A 21,096-nucleotide genomic window follows, 5' to 3' on the forward strand; every position below is an offset into this window, starting at 1 on the left:
TCGAACAAAATACCCGAGTACGGAACCCTCGGTGGGCGAGTCTGACTCACACTTGGATACTATGTAGGCAGGTAAACTTTAAACAGGATCTAAAAGGGACGAAATACATACTAAAAATTAATCATGATAAAATGTAATAAAATGTGTCTTCTGTGTCTCACATATTCTTTGATAAAGTAATTACCTATTTAAAAATAAAACCAGCTTTCTTTACTCCTTCTCTAAGAATCGAAAAATTATCAAGAGAAACCTTTAATCCGTGAAGCGCTTATCGAAACGCGACAAAAGTTTTGTACCGACTTACATAACATGTGGTAAGTTTTAAAAAATTAAGACTTTTATTTTAAACACTTTCACACACACGTTTTAGAAATAAATGAGCCTATCAAACATACCCTAGCGATTTTAAACCACGAATAATTTGACAGTAACACGTCTGGCGTGCGCTTCATTAGGAAATGCCTAGAATAACCAGCAGAGCTTAGGGCTACCAATCGTAAAGTGTAATTGGGTGTTATTCAAATAAACATACTTATAATTTCGTGTAAAGAAAGGAGGCTGGTACGTATTTTTAACCGACTTCAAAAAAGGAGGAGGTTCTCAATTCGTCGGAATCTTTTTTATATAGCTTGATGGCTAATAATGTAAATTCTATTTTTTGTTCTTTTTTGGATTTTTCTAGTCATTATGAGTCTCGTGATAATACACAACTAAAAAGTTAGTTAAAATAACAAAAAAATATAATTAGATACAATTAAAATGTCCATTAGATAAGCATTATTAAAAAAAAATTGTACCTACTTATTAAAAAAAGTTTGCCTTTTTACCCGACTATAGTAAAGACAAAAGGAAGGGTTATGATTTTGCCAGTCTATGTATGTATGTAACGTATGTATGTATATGTGTGTGTTCCAATGTAGCGGCTAAACTACTGGGCCAATTTTGATGAATGAGGTATCAATTGATTCGTTGTTATGGTCCGGGTGACATAGGCTACATTTTATACGAACAAAATAATTAATCTGACTGATGTTACATCCCAAAAAGTGGGGTCTCCAAAAAATGATTTTTGCTATTGTATCGAGTGGGATGTCAAATGAAAGAGGATAAAATACTGAGTTCATAAATTTGAATATAGTATACTATTAAAATATACCAAGCGACAGAAACACAATTTTACTATATTAGTTAGATATATTTTTATTGTGATACACGTTCAGCGTTTATTAAGAGGATCGTAGTCGGTTTTAGTTTTGAACTTTTATCTTGTTTATTCCTCCAATAAAAACGCAACGTTTTTTGGCATCACTCCATTTTATCTGAATTGGCAGCCCTTAGCGAGACGGGTGTAAATTGCACATCAGATGTTAAAGGGATTGAATCTAAAAGGATCCTCTAATATCTGAAAGTTAATGTAAGCGGTTTACCTTAGATCTAGGATGATTGCACTTTTGAAATGAAAACTAATTTAAATCTTCTTAGGAGCAACGCCCACAGACGGAGTGGTGTGGTATGGCAACTAAGCGTGGGTTTTTTACTTAATAACTTAAACTCAGCTTACTTACTTTTACATATATTTTGTGATGGGGAAACTTCTATAGATAAAAACTTCCTTTAAAATGGATGGCTGGATGAATGGATTCGCGGATGAAGCATCCAAAGATTTAAATAAATTGATAAATACAGGTAAAACAAACCTGTTTAACTTAAAATGTTGTAGACTATTTTTTTAATATACATAATAGGTATCTATAATAACTGAAATAAGCACGTGTGACACACGGTCGGATAGGCGGATGGACGGTCGGATAGTCTACTCTATAGGTAAGGGTACTTATAAAGGGTAAGGAGCTTTATCTTTTAGTACAGAACCCTAAAAAATGACGCCAGTACACTCGGGTCAAAATCATAACTCTAAAACCTTTCGCCGAGTTCAATGGCAATAAACGCCGAGACACGTAGGTATGTAATTAAAACGATTCCTGTGAGCGCTAAAATGAATATTTATAAATTGGCTTTGAATTACGTACATAAAGAAACGTCTCACGCTACCACCAAATGTCGTGTTATTTATGATAAGTATATCATTAGTCATTACAAAATAGGTAATGCATTTTTTTGCTATCTACATATACCTACTAACGTAAGTATACTTTCCAAAATTAGGTTGAGTTGTAAATCCACGCGGACTAAGTTGCGGTCTGCGGGCATCATGTAATGTTTACTTTCCTCTACAATGTTTCATAAGTAGTTACATAAGTAAACTATCTTATTTAAGTAATTGTTCTGCATGTCTATTCCATTCAATAAGGTATCGTCACATTGCAGTATACAATTGTAAGTAGGTAGTTACGCCTGGATTCCTAGCCAGCATTCCAGTAAAACGGGATTGATGACTCAGATAAAAATGTGGGAATACGGGTGGCGTTTTAGACATTGCTGATATTGTGTAGTTACCAACTACTCGATGAAAGCATTTCGACACATTGATGGAATAGCTTTTCACTCCATTTACTGCCCGCAGCAACGAGCGACTTTTCAGAAACAACACAACAGCCTACATAAATATTTATTGACTAGCAGATTTTTCTGCCTGGTTTTACCTGTCTTTTCATAAGCGGTACGTTTACTTCACTTAAACATCGTATCTATAGTCCGCAACAGTTTGAGATGGCACGTCGCGTCGCCCGCACTGGGTTAGCGCGGGGGCTGTGTGGGTGTGCGGGGCGTTCCCTCCTCAATTGCCATTTCAATATGTCGCGTACTATACCTATTAGACTAAAATGCATGTGCAAATAATGTTTCCTCTCTAACCATGTTATTATTTACTAGCTGATGATACCCACATGAATTTAGGTTTTTAAAAGCCCTGTGAGATCTCTGAGATTTTCCGGGATAGTTGCCTATATCAGGATACAAGATGATCTTGTATCCTGGAGACAGATATGAATTCTTCCATGTGGATTAAAGTTTTTCAAAACCCCATAGGAACTTTTTTATTGTTTCGTCACAAAAAGTAATATTTGCCTATGTCCGTCTCCGGAATACAATCTCTGTACCAGATTTCGTCAAAATCGGTTAAAATGACGGGCTGTGAAAACGTAGCAGACAGACTAACGGACCAACAGACACAATTTCGCATTTATACTTAATATTAAGCATACTTATGGTAGAGATAAAAAACATTTCAACCGACTCTGTGTCCGAAGAACGGTGACTTGACAAGAATTCAAGAGCAAAACAACTCGTAGCTATTATAGTTGAAATGCATTGAAAGGAGATCAAGTCAATATGTAAATCACTGTGTTATCGTATCATGTTGCACATACTTAATTAGCTAGATTGTTGCAGGGCGACTGGCTTGCTAGGGAAGGCTTTAATGTCGCTATCGATGCTATCGACTTTAATCCGTCGTATGCAATTAAGAATCCTCTTTAATCCTAAAGATAAATGTCTTTTATTCAATCGATACCTAGTCTTTACTTTAAGTAACTATTAGTTCTAGTTATTTAAAAAATAAAATTGTTTACAACTATTCTCAGCTACTACGCACTAGACGTGTCATTCTGCAAACCCTTTTTCGGGCTGCAACTCGTTTTTTTACAACTTGATGTCGAGTGACATACTGATTTTGAAAACTTCATCGAAAGCTAGCTTTAAGTTGTACTATTATTATTAGAAAAATATTATGTAAAAACAGCCTATATAAAAAACTTTTTAGACAATAATATATTCATGTTTCAAATAGCCCTTTTATATGTATAATGGCCCCGATTCTCTAGTCTCTCTCTAAACTAAATTTAGAGTATCTGCATCCTTTTCTTTTTACTAATGCTAAAAAAGGAACGGAACATGACTTTCACATTTAAAGACTCTAAATTTTAGTGCACAATACAAATTTAAACAGTAGGTTCGCGAGTGCGTGCTAAAATCACGGATTTTACCATCTAAAAATTAAATTTAGAAATGTCAAACTGCTTCTGTCCTTTTCATATTACAATAGTAAGAAGAGGGTGCGAATACTCTAAAATTAGGTTGTGCTTAGAATCGGTGCCATTGTAGGTATTAATTTAGTTTAATGCTAAACTTAGCTACTTATTAAAACTATCAGACTGATTAACAGACTTAGCACTACTTTGCGGTGAGTCTAGAAGCAGTGCACATGAAATAATAACGCATTGAAAAATCTAAGGCTGAAATCTATAGAGCGCACTTTGAGTTTGTTCAGACTTAAAATTGAGTTAAAACGAGACAGATTTATGTCAGAGATATAGCTCTGTCTCGTTTTACCTCTGTCTTAAGTCTAAGCAAAGTCAGAGTGCGTTCTATAGATCTCATCCTAAGACTTGAGACCTGGCGTACCTATTTCACATGTTTTATTGTCATGGACACGAAATTACGTACGATTGTTACGATGCGTACATTTACTCGTAGATAGGTATATGTAAATTGATTAAATTTAACTAAAAATCCGTCGTAAGTTTGAAAAAAAATACCTACACGAACGAAACGAAGTGAAGCTTTTAAATAAAACCGTTTAAAATAGTTTTAACTTTTTTATTGTCACATCACTAGGCTATTTTTCGTCGAGACAAAGGCCCTATTGGCGGTCTGTCGTCGAATGTGTTTTTTCCCTTTGTCCTCCATTTCCTCGTTGAAAAGGATGCGATGCATTCTAATCATCGTTTATTTGTTTTTATTTCTATCGCTTACTTTAATCCTCGTGGCTCAGAATATAAAGTAGGTAGTATTGTATAATGTATGATTTACATACTTGCTTTGTATGTAAATATTTTATTAAAATCAGTACCCTTATTATAAATGCGAAAGTGTGTTTGTTTGTTAGTTTGTTAGTTTGTCCTTCAATCACGTCGCAACGGTGCAACGGATTGACGTGATTTTTAGGGTTCCGTACCTCAAAAGGAAAAACGGAACCCTTTTTTTCCTGTTGCTATTTAAATTGCAAAATCTTTAGATCTACTTTACAATACTCTAATCTAAGCTCAACTTATATCTAGTTTTTTTTAAGGTCCGGTTTATCCTCTGCATTTGCACATCTTACAAATTATGTCTTACAAAAAGAAAGAAACTCGCCTTTTTTGTAAAATACAAAACCACCAATAAGTCAAAAACAGCCCATTTTCATCCAAAAGGTTTACTTAATTGATAACCATTAACTACCCTCAACATCAGAGTTGCGATGCTTTACGTAAATCTAGCTTGATCTTAAAAATCTATTTGCAGGACACCCAAGCAGCTGCCGCGGCATTGACCTCTTTAGGTCACGTGTACACCGCAATCGGCGACTACCCGAACGCGCTCGCCAGTCACAAGCAATGTGTACAGCTAGTTAAGCAGATGGGAGATAGGCTGCAAGAAGCCAGAGAGATAGGCAACGTCGGAGCAGTGTACTTAGCTATGGGCGAGTTTGATTCTGCGGTCGATTGCCATACGCAGCATTTGAGATTGGCGAGGAGGTTGGGAGACCAGGTATTTTAAAATACGTATTTAAGTACTACCTACGTCGTTCAAAAAGTTATGTGAATGGGATATTTATTGGGAGGTTAGTTTGACAAAATAATTATTGTTTCGAATAGATCAGCTCTGTGTCGGAATACCCACAAATATAATTAATTTGTTATGTAACAGGTGTCAGTTGTAGTACGCATTTGTTTGGGATTTGTCAATACGTTTCAATAAAATGACTATCTTCTATAATATAAAAATGAATCACTAAATGTGTTGCTCATCGCAAATCTCGAGAACCGCTGAACCGATTTCGCTAATTCTTTTTTTATAATATTTCTTCAAGTACCAGGATGGTTCTTACGGAGAGAAAAATTTAATTCAACCTCCCCCTCAATTTTCTAAACTCCAACCTAGCTATTCTCATTACTTTTTGAACGCCCATCGGATTTTGGTAGTTATAAAAATCTCAAACTGATCAATCAGTCTGGAGAGCCAACAGCTGATGCTTAATTCGCGCTTCATATAAACACCAAGTCTTGCTAATCTGCGAGGCTGTAGCGCCAGCATTTTTGACGACATACCCATGTGTATACCTGATATAGTAGGTATAGTTTTTGTAAGATTTTCATAGTGGGGTTTTATGTATATCAATATTTAAGAAGTTATCAATAATAATATTGAAAATCTAACTTACTAATTAAATAATTAAAATTACTACTCATAAATATCATTTCACAGGTGGAGGAAGCGAGAGCTTATTCAAACCTCGGCTCATCATACCACTATAGGCGAAATTTTACACAAGCGATTGCGTACCACGAAAACGTTCTACGGATAGCTCAAAATCTAGGTGATAGAGCAATCGAAGCTAGAGCTTACGCTGGTTTGGGACATGCAGCAAGGTAAATTATTCCTTTTAACGAACTCCTGTCCATTAATATTCCAAATGTATCATCTAATAGAGATTTTCTTAACAGGTGTGCCGGCGATTACGCACAAGCTAAGAAATGGCATGAAAGGCAGTTAGATGTAGCTTTAGCAGCTAGAGATAAGGTTTGACAATGGCATAACTTCTGAATTTTAGCTGCTCGTTTCTATTTTCTAAAGTTGTAAACCAACAATATTCTTGCAGATTGGGGAAGGCCGAGCTTGTTCGAACTTAGGTATCGTATACCAATTACTAGGTGAACACGATGCAGCACTTAAGTTACATCAAGCACATTTATCTATCGCTAGACAGCTACAAGTAAGTGTTAGCAAAAAAAAACATAAAATTATTATTCTCCATTCTTTACTCTAATTTCAAACAAATCTTCCCTCTAGGATAAAGCTGGCATGGGGCGAGCGTACGGCAATATCGGTAACGCGTATTCCGCAGCAGGTTTTTATGAACAAGCCATCAAGTACCATAAACAAGAACTGACGATATCCAAAGAGGTTCACGATCGAAGTTCTGAAGCCTCCACACATGGCAATCTAGCTGTTGCGTACCAGGCCTTAGGAGCTCATGATATGGCGTTGTTTCATTATAGAGCACATTTAGGTAAGAATCACATTTGACGAGCTGAAAAAAGTTGCGTCAATAAAAGTGACACTCGATTGAGAAACTGATTTTCTTGTACAGGTATAGCACGCGAACTAAAAGACGCAGCAGGAGAAGCTTGCGCTCTTCTCAACCTTGGAAATTGCTTGTCATCAAGAGGAGAGTTCGCTCAGGCAGTTCCATACTATGAGCAACATCTTATGCTTTCACAGGAGCTTGGAGACGTTATTGCTGAAGCAAAGGCGTGTCACTTCTTAGGATACGCTCACTATTGTTTAGGAAATTATAAGGAAGCTGTAAGGTAGTTATCAATACACTTCAATCAAGAATGTTAAGTAATTCAAAAAAATACCTTCCTATTCAATAAGTTTCTTGTCAAAAAAACTTTTTTCCATATTTATTAAAAAAATATAGAACTTTGCATAACATTAGACAAATGCTTTAAAAATATTATATTTTAGATACTACGACCAAGATTTATCACTAGCCAAGGATTTACAAGACAAAATGAATATGGGAAGAGCATATTGCAACCTTGGTCTAGCCCATCTCGCTCTAGGCAACCTTGAAACAGCCCTAGAATGCCAAAAATACTTCTTAGCCATAGCCCACATGACACAGCATTTACAAGGGAAATTTAGGGCACTTGGAAATATAGGTGATGTTTTAATAAAAATGGGAGACGTAGAAGAAGCGGTCAAAATGTATCAGAGACAACTTGGATTTGCACGGCAAGTGAGTATATTTTTAGTTTCACTCATTTTACTGACTTTTTTTATGTAAGTAATTTCTAGCCACAATCTATTGTATCTTCTCAATAATTACTATTTTGTCTTTGCAGGCTCGCGATCGATCATTAGAAGCTGCAGCTTGTGGGGCATTAGGCTTAGCGCGAAGATTACAAAGAAGGTTAGATGCAGCATTAGGACACCATACACAGGTACTATGGATTATGTTTTTATTGCTAATGCAATTCTATAAGCATGTTACTCACGCTGATCATGGTTTTTATGTACTTTTTAAGGAATTAACCCTTCGTCAAGAAGCGGGAGATGCAGCTGGCGAAGCAAGAGCACATTCGCATTTAGGTGCCGTTCATATGGCGTTAGGACATTATTCGCATGCAGCTAGATGTTATCGGGTATGTTTTTTGTATGATTTTCGTAAAATAAACTTAGAGAAAATAAAATCAGAGTTATATTTTATACTAATACCTACATTTACTTTAGGAACAATTAGAAAGAGCTCAAGAATTGCAAGATTGCGCTCTTGAGGCTCAGGCATACGGCAATCTTGGTATTGCTAAACTGAACATGGGACACTACGAGGATGCCATTGGATATTTAGAACAAGTACGTCATTTTATAGCACTATAAGCGAAAAACATTAAAAGCAGTTACCTTGTCTTACTTACAAAATATGTTTGATTTTCAGCAATTAGCAATATTAGAACGAGTGAACTCACCAACATGTCAGCTCGATAAAGCAAGAGCACTTGGTTCACTTGGAGATTGCTATGACGCTCTCGGAGATCCCGATGAAGCAACCAAATACCATGAACAACACTTAGCATCAGCATTGAAATTAGACAATGCGAGGGAACAAGAAAGAGCGTATCGGGGACTTGGGTTAAGTCATAAGTAAGTAGATTTCAAGAAACAATAATAATAATATTTTAATTAAGCATGTAATGCTCTATTCTAATCTTGTTTTTCATTCATTTTTCAGATCAGTTGGTAATCTTCAACAGGCTCTTGTATGTTTAGAGAAACGTCTTGTAGTATCTCACGAACTAGGTATACCTGAGGCTAAGGCTCAGGCTTATGGTGAACTTGGCGCCTTACACATTGCCCTAAATAACCTCGAACAAGCCGTCTCTTGTCTAGAACATCAAAAAAGTATTGCCAAGTAAGTTTCAAAACAAAAAAATTCAAACATAAAATGTTATTGTACTCTCATAAATACTAGGTAGGTAGGTATGTGCTAAAACTTTTAATGCTTATACTGTTTTTAGGGAATTAAACAATCAAATAATGGAATCAGAAGCATGTCATTCACTTGGTGTAGCACATCACGCTCTCGGCGACCATGCGGCTGCCGTACGACATCATCGAGCAGAGCTTGAACTAGCACATAGACTTGGACTTACTCATTTACAGGTATTAGATATAAACAAACATGAAATTGAACAGTGCTCTAGTCGGGCACCACAAGACCAAAGTCCCGGTACACCTTGATCAATTCGAATGTCAGCAATGCAGCAACTGTCCACTTTTTTAATATCCGTATACATGTGTAGAACTTACCTATGTAAATAACTTAAATTTACCAAAACATTCTACAAATCTATTACTGATGGTTTTAGCGCTGGCCCACCTTTGAACGCAATTTGTGCCACGATATTTCTTAACATTGTCAATTTATACCAGGCCCGAGCATGTGGTGGGTTGGGTGCCGCACATGCAGCTTTGGGTGCACAAGCGGAGGCTGCGCGATGGCATGAATCCCGACTTCGACATGCCACTGCTGCTGGTATGTAACCCCTTTTCAACTATTATAAAATTTGTATTTCTAATAAAGGCAGAGAAACCTAGCTCCGACAGTACATAATATCAGTGCATTGCGCTGGTTAAGTCAGTTTGACCTAAATCGCTGAAAGGATTGTTACGAACTTGGCATTCAGTTTTTCTCCATACCTCGGAGAGCATGTAAAGCTATCGGTTCTTTAGGGAGCTTGCCAGTCAAACTCAGATTTGAACTGCTTTTGCTTACGGATAAGGTTATAAGGATGTAAACCATTGTACATGACTTCTTGTACCTGTTCAATCCCATTAGGTGATTCTCGTGGAAGAGCTAACGCGTTGGCAGATCTTGGTCGAGCGCATCTTGCAATGGGTGCGTGTGGTAGTGCAGTATCCTACTTGCGTCAAGCACTTGCAGCCACAGAAGGACTCGCTGATGCAGATGAAGAGGTAAGTACTGAATAAGAATTAACAAGGGAAAGGATTATTAAAATAAAATGAAAACTTGTTTTTACTCTAGAGATTCTTCATAATAAGATTTTTTTAATGATTTTCAGGCTCGAGTGCGACACAGGCTCGGCCTCGCACTTTGGGCCTCAGGTGAATTGGAAGAGGCAAAAGAGCAGCTTCATGCAGCCCTCTCAGTCTTGGAATCTGGAAATGAAAGGCACAAGGACAAGAAAACTATTGCCTTATATACCTCAACGCATCATGCCCTTCAGAGAGTACTTGTTGGTAAGTTTAACATTTTGTTTATTTATATGCAACTTCTGACTTGGTATTGCCGACACATTCGTATACCTAATTGATTCATACTATTTTGTGATGCGTTTTTCAATTATTTCTACCAAATCCATTCTTATGGAAATTCTTACTCATTACAATAAACGTATGCAACGTAATGAATAAACAATATCCTCAGTTCCATCCTCATGGATGGAAAATGGTTAATAATATGAGTTGATATTATGAACAATTTAGTTGGGTAGTTATTTTAGTTGCTACTATTTAATAATCTTGATTTATTCGTGTAGAACTTGGACGTCATCACGAAGCACTTGTGGTCGCTGAACGTGGACGTTGTCGTTCGCTAGATACTGTCACAGACAAACAAACTAGCGCCTTGAACCAAGCCAACCTTGAACTACATACTGCTCAAAGGTACAATTTTCAAAATACACCAATCTTAATTTTTTCTTTACCCTCTTCTACTTCACTAACTCAGTGACTCATACCAAGGGTCCAATCGGAGGAGTAAGACTTACTACGCTTCATTCATCCAGAAATACCTATAGTACGCAACAGGTCAAGATAGCAATCGGGGTGAGGACGTCCCACACACCCGCACAGCCCCCGCGCTTACCCGATGAGGGATAGCGCGGGTGACGTATTATCATACCCCGATTGCCATCTTGACCTGTCGCGATACCACGTCCAATGGGGCATTTACCTATAGGGTGACCCAAGTGACTCCTCATACAGCACAATCCTATCCCATTATTTCTAAAATCTAAATGTCCAAACTCTACTTTAAGTAGGTATGTATTCTAAATGATATCGATGTGCATGTACTTTTTCAAACGTATACAGATAGCCGTTTGAACCGGTTTTCATTTTGCTTAGTAGGAACCTCAATGAAGATATTGGCAAAGATCGAACAGAATTATGGAGTCCATCCACAGTAGAACAAGTCCTAGAAGTGGTGAACAAGCAGAAGTCACCCGTATTGTACTTCAGCATCGCTGCTGGAAGACTGTACTCCTGGTTACTTCAACCTCATAAGGGTAAGATGATCCACCCTTCAGAACAAATACTGCTTAGTTCCAGACGAAAGTCATTCACATGTTTATTATGATACCTTTAATATTTTAGGTATCCTAAGGTTCCACCAAAGCTGTCTACTTGATCAATCCGAAGACAACGATAATAGTTTACCAGATATAAGTCCTGATGACCTTCAAACGAATACAAGTAAGTTTCATCACTATAACATTGTTGTACGAAAATATATTTTAATTGAGTAATGTTAGACAGAAGCAAACTTAGCAGGAGTCCATGCTAATTTTGCAAAGAGTAGAGAACCAGACAAATCTGTAATGTGCTATGTGAATACTTATACAGAACTATCTGGTTCTAGCCAATCCAGTATTGGATCCAGTGCATCTTTTTATCAAACGTCAAAATACGCGATTAGTATGCGAGCTTCTATGAAATACTGGTATATGACATCACAATGATTTGATGAGCTTTATAAGTTTAATCGATAATTTAAAATGGTTATTAAAACTAACAAAGTACGTAGATTTTACGTATTTTGGAAGACCCTCTATTTAATAATCATTGAGAAATAATTTATTTTTGACCTAGGCAAATACCGTATTGCAGCAAAATAATAAGTTTGTTGAGAAATTGGTGATATTTTATATTTTGGTGATATTTTGTACACATTTTTGTCCCTATGAAGGTGCTGGCAAATTGGAAAGATACATCAAGGAGTGGTCCGCATGGTTGAAGACATCTGCCGATAGGAGGGAAGACGACCAATGGGACCTTGATGATCGCCCCAACACTGGTCTTGCTAGGATGGTAAATCTATACTACTTATTTAAAAACTAGATAATGTACATTGTTTTCTGCCGCGTACCTACTGTACCTATTTTGATTTATTACTGTTTTGTTATAGGTTACGCGAAATCACCTGTTGAATTCCTCGAACTATTCACTGAGTTCTTTGTTCAGTGTAGGTTCTGTTGGAGGTTCAGTTGCAGGCTCAGTAGCCAGCCTGCAAGGCTCTACAAGGTAATAAATTAATATTTTTCTTGTACCATTTTGTTCTTAATTTGCTTGCAAGTCATCGTCATCATCATCAGGCTATTTAACCCGATGTCTGCTATGTTCTGGAATTTTGATATGATTTTGATTTGTTACAACATAATATTTCACTTTATGCTACGCAAAGTCATCTGTTGCATTCTTCGAGTTCTTATTCAGTGTAAGTCTCTTGGTACCTAATGTCTATGAGTTCTGTGCTCCTTCTGGTGATTACTTCTTTTAAAGTTTCCCACTTCTGTTCCTGCTTACTCTTCGTCAATTTGATCTTTCCCAACAATAAGTTACTTGATTTCTCTCATTTATTAAAATACTCATTACAATATTTTTAGGGTTCCGTACCTCAAAAAGAAAAACGGAACCCTTATAGGATCACTTTGTTGTCTGTCTGTCGGTCTGTATGTCGTGTCTGTCAAGAAAACCTATAGGGTAGTTTCCGTTGACCTAGAATCATGAAATTTGGTAGGTAGGTCTTATAGCACAAATAAAGGAATAAATCCAAAAACCTTGAATCTCTGTTACATCACAAACAATATATGTTCAAGAACCAATAATTAGTAGGTATTTAGGTAAGATAATTAGGTATGTCAAGTGGTGTATCATATGAAAGAGCTTATCTGTACATTCTAAGACAGATTTTTATTTATTTTTATGCATACCCAATTTATTTTTGATTTATCGAGCACAATGAAGAAAAAATACGACTGTAGTACGGAACCCTCGGTGCGTGAATCTGACTCGCACTTGACCAGTTTTTTTTAATGTCTACAAAAATAAAACAGAAACATTCCTAAAAATTCAGTTGAATGGGTTTCACTATTAGCAGTAGCCCTAACCACTGGCACCTTAGCTGCCAGTGGTTAGGGCTTCAGGTTCATAGTTCGGAGTGAGGAACCTCCTCACAACGCGTATCAATTGATTTTATTATTCCTATCTTAGGTCCAGTATTCACGGGCCCAGAAAGAAGCAGCCCTCGTGGCAAGGTCCTCCATGCCTCAATTCATTGTATCAGATGCTCATTGCGCCTTTCGAAGATCTGCTACCGACCTCCTGTAACAACAATCATGGTAAGTTATGCAAACAATTTTCAATAAAATGTTAATTTGAATGGCATTAAAGCATTTACGAGTATCTATCTTATCATCTAATACTTTTTAGGGATCACCAAATTTTTAGCCTAAGTGCCACACTGATTCCTCCACTAGTCCAAAAGGCCATAAGATCTATATCTAGAAATAATTTTCATATGCTTATTGTTTTGTATGACTTCCCTACACTATAAATACAATGTATTCAGGCATTTTCAGTACACATACAAGCTGCCTGATGGTTACCTAGTTTTAAGTTATTCCCGTCGCTCATGAACATTTGATCACCAAATGGACAACCAATGCAATGCTGCCCTTTTAGTTACAAGGTGGTCCATTGACCATTGTTATGTACCTACCTACAGCCCTTTTTCTAAATTCCGTGGGAACACTGATTTTCCGGCATAAAAAGTAAAAGCATAGAAGTAAAAACTTAAAAAGTAGTATATTCGTCTCCGTCATGCAAGGTATTCTGTACTAAATAGATGATGCCCGCGTCTTCGTCTACCTGTATTGTACTTAGTTTTTTAATCCCGTGGAAACTCTTTAATTTCCGGGAGATGTCCGTCTCCAGAATGCAAAGCTATCTCTGTTACCTTACATAATAATCTATTGAACAGATGGGCCGAGAAAAAATAACAGACAGACAGAAAAACAGACAGATAACACTTTCGAATTTATTACATAAGGTGATTTTATTACATGACGGATGTAAAGGGTTTCATGACTTTCAGCACAAAGGAATAAGATGGCGAGAGAGAGTTTATACGCCCCTTGAATGAACACATCTTATTTGCAGCATCACACGGTCGTCGTGGATGCGGCGGTAGACGTGACATAGCACTGGTGGTGGAAGGCGCTCTGTACGCATGTCCTTGGGGAGCGTTGCGTGGTACCGCCGATACAGAACCTCTGTGCGAGCGATTCGCGCTTCTTGTCGCGCCAGCACTACGCCCACTCAGGCACACGCGGCATGTGAGGACTAAACAAACGCATCCTGAACACGGTAAGTTTTATAAAACACGATTGACTCTTCTGATGAGAGACTAAGGGATCTCAAACACTAGTAGTCCAAGTGTGAGTCGCATAAGACCAGAAATGTTCTATGAAACTATTCATTATATCGCGTACTTGGTCGCTTGGTCCAGTTGGACGCGTAGTTCAGTCTGTCTAACAAAAGTTAAAATAGTCTTAGACTCGGACTACTAGCGCGCAAGATTCCTAAGGGCGGGTACGCTCTTATCCGACCCGAGTCCGTGAAAATACTTTCCAAAGTAGTCATAGAACTATTTGTATGGTAGCTTACGCACTACATCCGAATGATCCGACTTCCGGTATCCAATAGACTATGTTGGATATGCCTTGGATTCAAATCGAACATAATATGGCGTAGATAGATGTCAAACATGTCCACTGAATAGCTTGATTTTGGATCAGAGATCGGATTAGTGCATAAGCGATATCCGAATGCGGTCCGAGTTATTTATATTTGTATTTTCAGCATTCACTCAGATCGGATGAGTGTGTAACCGCTCTTAGGGGGTATTAGTATAGTTACCTCCGAAAAAAACTGTGCCTTGTAAAGTACCTACTTTTAATTTTTTATATAATAATTGTAATTGTTATCTATGCTATGAACCATCATCACTTACTAATTAGGCTCTTTCTTCAGAGCAGATAAAGCTATTAATTTCATGTAATTCCTTACCATCCTTACCACCTTAAGTACGAATGTTTAGCTTTTTTATTGCCCAATACAGTAAAAGAAACAGCTACGAGTAATTAAGTACACTCTTTCTGAAACGAATACAGGTGGTGCAAACTCTAACAACACAGAAGCGGGCATGCGATGCCTCGTGGTCGGCGTGCGATGGGGAGCGGCGCAAGCGCTGCTCAAGGAGGCCGAACTCGTGGCGGACATGCTGCGAGTTACACCACTCACCGACTACCAGGTGAACTTCTTCGAATATAACTAAAGTGCTAGTAGGAACTTATGAGCTTGACCATTTTTTTATCATACCTCATTTTTTATGAATCAAAAATGATACAAAAAAGTGTTAACTTGATAAACAAACTTTTTAATAGGCATCGAAAGAAACAGTTGTTGCACAACTTCCACAAGCAGAATGCATCCACTTTGCCACTCACATCTGCTGGAAAACTCCTGGCATCGTTCTCAGCCCCGGAGAAGTGGTAAGTTGATCCCAATCTATTGATCTCAATCCTTTTACCAAAGAATATTTTCTTATAGAGACAGAGACAGCGCGTGCCAGACATGCATTACCAGACACTTAGTGTCGTATCAACCCCCTTCCAGACACCCTTAAACTTTTAAAGTTTAAGGGTGTCTGGCAGAGGGTTGCCATGATACTAACTATCTGGCAATGCATGACGATGATTTCTAATACTATTCTGAAGAAAATATGATTTTTTTACACCTTTATTACCTGTTATCTCCCAAAGCCACCAAGATCCAAACAAACATCCAAACAAACGTCCCTCCCAGTGTTGGGGACAATACGCAAAGAAACTTTCAGTTTTTATAAAATAACGAATGTCTAGCACACACTCTGGCTTATAGTTTATTATTGGTTTTAACAAATTATTGTCCTGAACAGGTTGATTCTCAAGCTAAACGACTGTTAAATACGAGCGTTGGTAGTGGAGTCGTTGATACCTCTACTGAAAACGAGGAAGAAAGTAAGTTTTTATATTATTTGGTTTTCAATATTGAAACACAATCCCATCATCAGAAGGTCCAGAATCCAGATCCATATTTCGAATATTTACAACAAACAATACTAGTCTTATGAGATAAATAGTAACTAGTAACAATTAATATATTTGTTTTACATTTTCTAGATGCTGAGCTTCCTCCAAGTAACGAAGAATTACCACCTGCCTCTGAGTTTATGTTGACGGCAGCTGAAATTATGAATTTGAAAATCACAGCTAGACTGGTATGTTACATTGAGGATTTAATTTCCCTTGGATTTCGCACCAACAATGCGATCAGATCAAATAAAGACTTTAGACGACTGTACAAAACTGCTAACGACAAAACCAAAAATGCTGCACCTCTAGGAATAAGTGCTAGAGTGAAAATTTGGTGGTAAGTGGCCAAATGGAAGGAAAAAGTTTACCTACCTAGTTGAGGAATTTTTCCTGGATGTAATAACTATTAAAAGCGCTGACTAAAAGAATTGTGATGGAATGCTTCTGCAATATAACCAAGCATTAAAATTGGAGAAGCATAGCGATGACTGACGTCATTTATCTACGACAAGAGAGTGCCTATGACAAAAACTAAATACCTACTAAAACTAGTCTTTTATTTACAGGTAGTCATTTCATGTGCATCCTCAAGTGCAGCATTCCAGGATACAGATGATCCAGAATCAGTAACGGTAGCCGGTGAAGGTGTATCTCGATTGTGCAGAGCTTTCTTAGCTGCTGGAGCTCAAGCTATATTGGTCACTCTGTGGCCTTCTCCTCAAGACACTGCAACAAAAATTTTGTATAGAGCTTTATATTCTGCCCTTTTACAAGGAAGCAGGGTAGCCAAGTAAGCAAGCATTTAATTATTTTTAAACTTCACAAATGGCTACTTAATTCTGTGTTAAATTCATTGTACAACAGAGCAAAATTTAAAAACCCACGGTGAAATACAGTGGTCCCTAGTCCACCGTTTATATTATCTAAGAACCTCGTCTGAGGTGATACCAATGGTAAGCGACAGGTCGAGATAGCAATCGGCGTATAAGGCGGGTGTACGGCTCGCACACCCGCATGTCACCCGCGCTCGCCCGCATCGCTTTAGCGAGGGGACTGTGCGGGTGTGCGGTGCGGTGAGGAGGGACCTGGATTTTGGTGACTGACTTTATACGTGATAGCCACAATTTCTACTTAAAATCAGTTGACTTTATTTCGATGTTGTTTTAGAGCCCTTGGAGATGCCATGCAGACAGTTCGTCACACAAAACATTTCTCACACCCTGCTCACTGGGCCGGTCTAGCGTTATTGGGAGCTAATGTACGCCTGAGCAATAAAGTGGCTCTCATGGGCCAAGCGCTTTGCGAATTGCTCGCCGCTCCAGACAAATGCAGGTAGCTATACTACCTAGGATTTTCTCTAAAAATCACTTTCTCTTCCCTTTCAAAGGCTTTCTTAACGGAACTGCATACTCAAAGATTTTCTTTCTATCAGGGATGCATTACGAGTTTGCTTACACTTGGTGGAGAAGTCTCTTCAACGGATAGTAAGAGGACAGAAGAACGCAATGTACACAACACAGAAGAGCATCGAGAACAAAGCTGGGACTACCACGGGATGGCGGGAACTTTTGATGAGTGTTGGATTTAGGTAAGTAAATTATAGTAGGTACTTACTATTGCATGGATTGGCTAAATTCTTCTTCTTAGATTTGATTGGGGCAAATTTAATAAAACTGGACTATTATAAAAATAAACTTTTTTAGATTTGAACCCGCAGCGAACGGGATACCTTCAAGTGTGTTCTTCCCTCAAAGTGATCCCGAAGAAAGATTAACACAGTGTTCTGCCAGCCTTCAAGCTCTATTGGGTAAGAACTTTTCCATATCCTAAATTACTAGGTGGATTTTTGTAAGTATTTTAGTGTGACTATCATCATCATCATCATGATCAACCCATCGCCGGCTCACTACAGAGCACGGGTCTCCTCTCAGAATGAGAAGGGTTTTGGCCATAGTCTACCGCACTGGCCATGTGCGGATTGGTAGACTTCACACACCTTTGAGAACATTATGGAGAATTCTCAGGCATGCAGGTTTCCTCACGATGTTTTCCTTCACCGTTAAAGCAAGTGATATTTAATTAATTAAAACGCACATAATTTCGAAAAGTTAGAGGTGCATGCCCGGGATCGAACCCCCGACCTCCGATTAGAAGGCGGACGTCCTAACTACTAGGCTATTACAGCTTAGTGTGACTATGGGAATAAACAATTCTTTCTTTTAACTGTTCTTCTTCTTCAGGATTGACTCCAACAACGCTGCAAGCACTTTCCAAACTTATATCGAACGGAAGTGATGTAGCAGACGACATTATTGGCGTGATTCGGTCTGTCATATCACAGTTCTCCGCCAAGACTTCTGAGAGTGATACCATCGAGGTTGCTGTGAATGTCAGGTTTGTATTATTATTGTTTAAGATTTTTTTTACAAAATATTCTAGGTTTCTTGCAAATATATAGGTATTTAAATGGAAAATATATTAATTGTAAATTATGTGCAGGCTATGGCGAGTTAATGGGTGTCACGAACTTTTGGCTTCCCTCGGCTTTGACTTGGCTGAAGTTGGCCAAGATGAAGTTACTCTTCGGACGGGAAAAGTGGCTAACAGGCGCCACATCCAATTTGTGCTGCAGGCTTTGCTTGCTCTCTTTGGTAAGACATTACATTAAAAGTCCTTTACATTTCCTCAGTCAAAGATGTATGAATCTTTATTGTTAATCATCTACCTACAGATACACAGGAGGCCCCCCGTAGTCTTAGCTTAGAGTCCAGCTCAAGCGTTGAATCGTTGGCATCTATAGATGATGGCGACTTGGAACCGCATTCCGATGGCGAACCACCACCGAGGCAGCATAGACGTGAGTTTCTAACATTGAATAAGATGTTTATTGAAGTGCTTTTCACTGATAATAAGATTTTTTTTCCTTTGACAGAGGAAAGTGTCTCAGCGGTACCACCACCGCCATTACCATTAGGATCTTGTGGCGGTGCCTTCACTATGTACGTACGTGGTACCACTTCTGCAACTGAAGTTGGTCGAGGTGAACCTGATGGCAGAACAGCCCCGCCTCCAGCACCCCCACCACCCAGATATAGGGGTGAAAGTGACGCCGCCTTCACCCCATCACCACCCGCGGCACCACCGCCAAACTCCTCAGCCCCTCAAAGAGATGTATCCTTAGCTTTAGCTCACCAAACCAAAATCAGGACTCTCTATACAAGACGACCTCCTTCAACAGATGACTCCGATTGGGAAAGTTCTGGCCACGACACAGTATTACGTAGACGTCCAGAACATCCTCATCAAAGATATTTAGATGCTTTTTACGATTTAGCATCGGCGCAAGTTCGGCGACCCGAAGAGGATAAATCAGATCAAACGATGAACCAACCATCGACATCAAAGAGAGCTCCGAGACCCAAAATGGGTACGAACAGTCGCGATTCCATGGCTCAAGTGAGGCATATGAGTGGAGAATTAACTCCTACTATATCGGAAGTTTACCACGAACGGAATATAGGATTAGGTTTAGCCCCACCACTAGCAGAATTGCTTTTGTCTGAAGATTCTAAGACTGAAATGAGAGCGGCCAGTTCCAGTGAAAATTTACTTCTGCAGAATTTAGAAAAGTTAGGTCTTCTCGGAGAGTCCAGCGAATCTGAAGAAAGGTGGTGTAGTGGGAACGCTTCTCGACCTTGGTTATCAGCACCGCCTTTAGAGACCGACATTCAAAGTTCAGATTTGACAACCGCCGAAATAATAGAACGCAAAACAAAATTCAAGAAAGACATCGAACCAAAAAGAAAAGAAGAAAACGTTTATGAATTAAAACCAAAAGATGATACTGCGGGACCGAGCGGGATCGAAAAGCGATCTGTTACTCCATTCTCGGAACTTTCGAGAAGAGATGAAGGCGATGGCAGGAGTATTGCGGATTCGCATTCATCTTACAAAGCACTTGTTTTAAATCCTAGAGCACCATATTTGCCTGAAGAAGGAGAATCGGGTATCAGTGCAGGTAAAGAAGGGGGCAAAACGCACCCTAGAATGAGACGACCCCCTGTGCCCAGAAGTAAACCAGCGTACACAACGCTTGATTTTCCACCGAATAAGTTATAATGCAGTGAACGAAATCGTTAAAAAAATTGAATTATCTAAGGTGTAAATGTAGAGGTAAAATTTGGAATAGAATTAGGCGGCTATGATTTCATAAGTTACTTGTAAATGAATTTGTAAAAAACGTGTTAAAATAATGAGCTTTATGATCAATGACTTAGGTATGATAATTTAGTTAGGTACCTACTTAATAATAGGTAAATTAATATTAAACTTAACTCGTAAGATTTGAATTTTCGATTACAACTAGTTATTTATTTTTAATCTATTTTTTAGTTACATAGAAAGTACCTACATATAGTGCCTTATGCATAACAAATTGTGGTATAAAATTATTTTATTTCTTGCCATCGTTTTTTTTTTGTAAAAATATACTTTAAGTGTAATACAATACTCGCACAAATCAATATAGTATCTCATTTTACTTCCCAGATAAAACCAGTAAATTTACTTTCAAGTGTAGTTATATTACGTAATAAAAATTCCTTATGTTCCGATGACCTTGCTTAAATAATAAATATGTCATGTTGAAATAACTAAAACTTAAGAGCCTTCAAAGTCTATTTCTCGTAAGTAATAAAAATTAAAACACTTTTTTTTATATTTTAAGTGACAATTACATAAATGCAAGCCTTGTTTTTAGGGTTCCGTACCCGAAGCCCTCCGCTGTCCGTCCGGCCACCCGTCTGTCTGTCAGTTGACTCTATCTCGTGAACCGTAATAGGTAGAGAGTTAGATTTTCATAGAATGTGTA

At 38.1% G+C, this 21,096-nt stretch overlaps 1 protein-coding gene across 2 annotated transcripts in view; it reads left to right on the forward strand.

The window, feature by feature from the left end:
* Nucleotides 1-20,749, forward strand: part of LOC117984950 (tetratricopeptide repeat protein 28) — a 68,824-nt gene extending 48,075 nt beyond the window's left edge. Inside the window, exons 8-42 of one of the 2 annotated variants that reach the window (XM_069500731.1) lie at nucleotides 5,245-5,490; nucleotides 6,208-6,371; nucleotides 6,447-6,522; nucleotides 6,602-6,715; nucleotides 6,793-7,012; nucleotides 7,094-7,313; nucleotides 7,474-7,747; nucleotides 7,854-7,952; nucleotides 8,037-8,153; nucleotides 8,242-8,364; nucleotides 8,447-8,652; nucleotides 8,741-8,920; nucleotides 9,027-9,171; nucleotides 9,442-9,544; nucleotides 9,848-9,984; nucleotides 10,092-10,269; nucleotides 10,569-10,695; nucleotides 11,158-11,318; nucleotides 11,407-11,505; nucleotides 11,999-12,120; nucleotides 12,218-12,333; nucleotides 13,303-13,430; nucleotides 14,251-14,457; nucleotides 15,264-15,403; nucleotides 15,537-15,644; nucleotides 16,070-16,151; nucleotides 16,314-16,411; nucleotides 16,793-17,016; nucleotides 17,394-17,558; nucleotides 17,659-17,814; nucleotides 17,930-18,033; nucleotides 18,467-18,620; nucleotides 18,726-18,877; nucleotides 18,958-19,083; nucleotides 19,159-20,749. In XM_069500731.1, the coding sequence (XP_069356832.1) occupies nucleotides 5,245-5,490; nucleotides 6,208-6,371; nucleotides 6,447-6,522; nucleotides 6,602-6,715; nucleotides 6,793-7,012; nucleotides 7,094-7,313; nucleotides 7,474-7,747; nucleotides 7,854-7,952; nucleotides 8,037-8,153; nucleotides 8,242-8,364; nucleotides 8,447-8,652; nucleotides 8,741-8,920; nucleotides 9,027-9,171; nucleotides 9,442-9,544; nucleotides 9,848-9,984; nucleotides 10,092-10,269; nucleotides 10,569-10,695; nucleotides 11,158-11,318; nucleotides 11,407-11,505; nucleotides 11,999-12,120; nucleotides 12,218-12,333; nucleotides 13,303-13,430; nucleotides 14,251-14,457; nucleotides 15,264-15,403; nucleotides 15,537-15,644; nucleotides 16,070-16,151; nucleotides 16,314-16,411; nucleotides 16,793-17,016; nucleotides 17,394-17,558; nucleotides 17,659-17,814; nucleotides 17,930-18,033; nucleotides 18,467-18,620; nucleotides 18,726-18,877; nucleotides 18,958-19,083; nucleotides 19,159-20,345 (6,258 nt within the window). In that variant the 3' untranslated portion in view covers nucleotides 20,346-20,749. The remainder of the gene's footprint in view (nucleotides 1-5,244; nucleotides 5,491-6,207; nucleotides 6,372-6,446; nucleotides 6,523-6,601; nucleotides 6,716-6,792; nucleotides 7,013-7,093; nucleotides 7,314-7,473; nucleotides 7,748-7,853; nucleotides 7,953-8,036; nucleotides 8,154-8,241; nucleotides 8,365-8,446; nucleotides 8,653-8,740; nucleotides 8,921-9,026; nucleotides 9,172-9,441; nucleotides 9,545-9,847; nucleotides 9,985-10,091; nucleotides 10,270-10,568; nucleotides 10,696-11,157; nucleotides 11,319-11,406; nucleotides 11,506-11,998; nucleotides 12,121-12,217; nucleotides 12,334-13,302; nucleotides 13,431-14,250; nucleotides 14,458-15,263; nucleotides 15,404-15,536; nucleotides 15,645-16,069; nucleotides 16,152-16,313; nucleotides 16,412-16,792; nucleotides 17,017-17,393; nucleotides 17,559-17,658; nucleotides 17,815-17,929; nucleotides 18,034-18,466; nucleotides 18,621-18,725; nucleotides 18,878-18,957; nucleotides 19,084-19,158) is intronic. The other variant, XM_034971628.2, reaches the window with a different exon arrangement.
* The last annotated feature ends 347 nt before the right edge of the window (nucleotides 20,750-21,096 follow it).

This window comes from Maniola hyperantus, chromosome 9 (assembly GCF_902806685.2).
Source record: "Maniola hyperantus chromosome 9, iAphHyp1.2, whole genome shotgun sequence".
Lineage (NCBI taxonomy): Eukaryota > Metazoa > Arthropoda > Insecta > Lepidoptera > Nymphalidae > Maniola > Maniola hyperantus.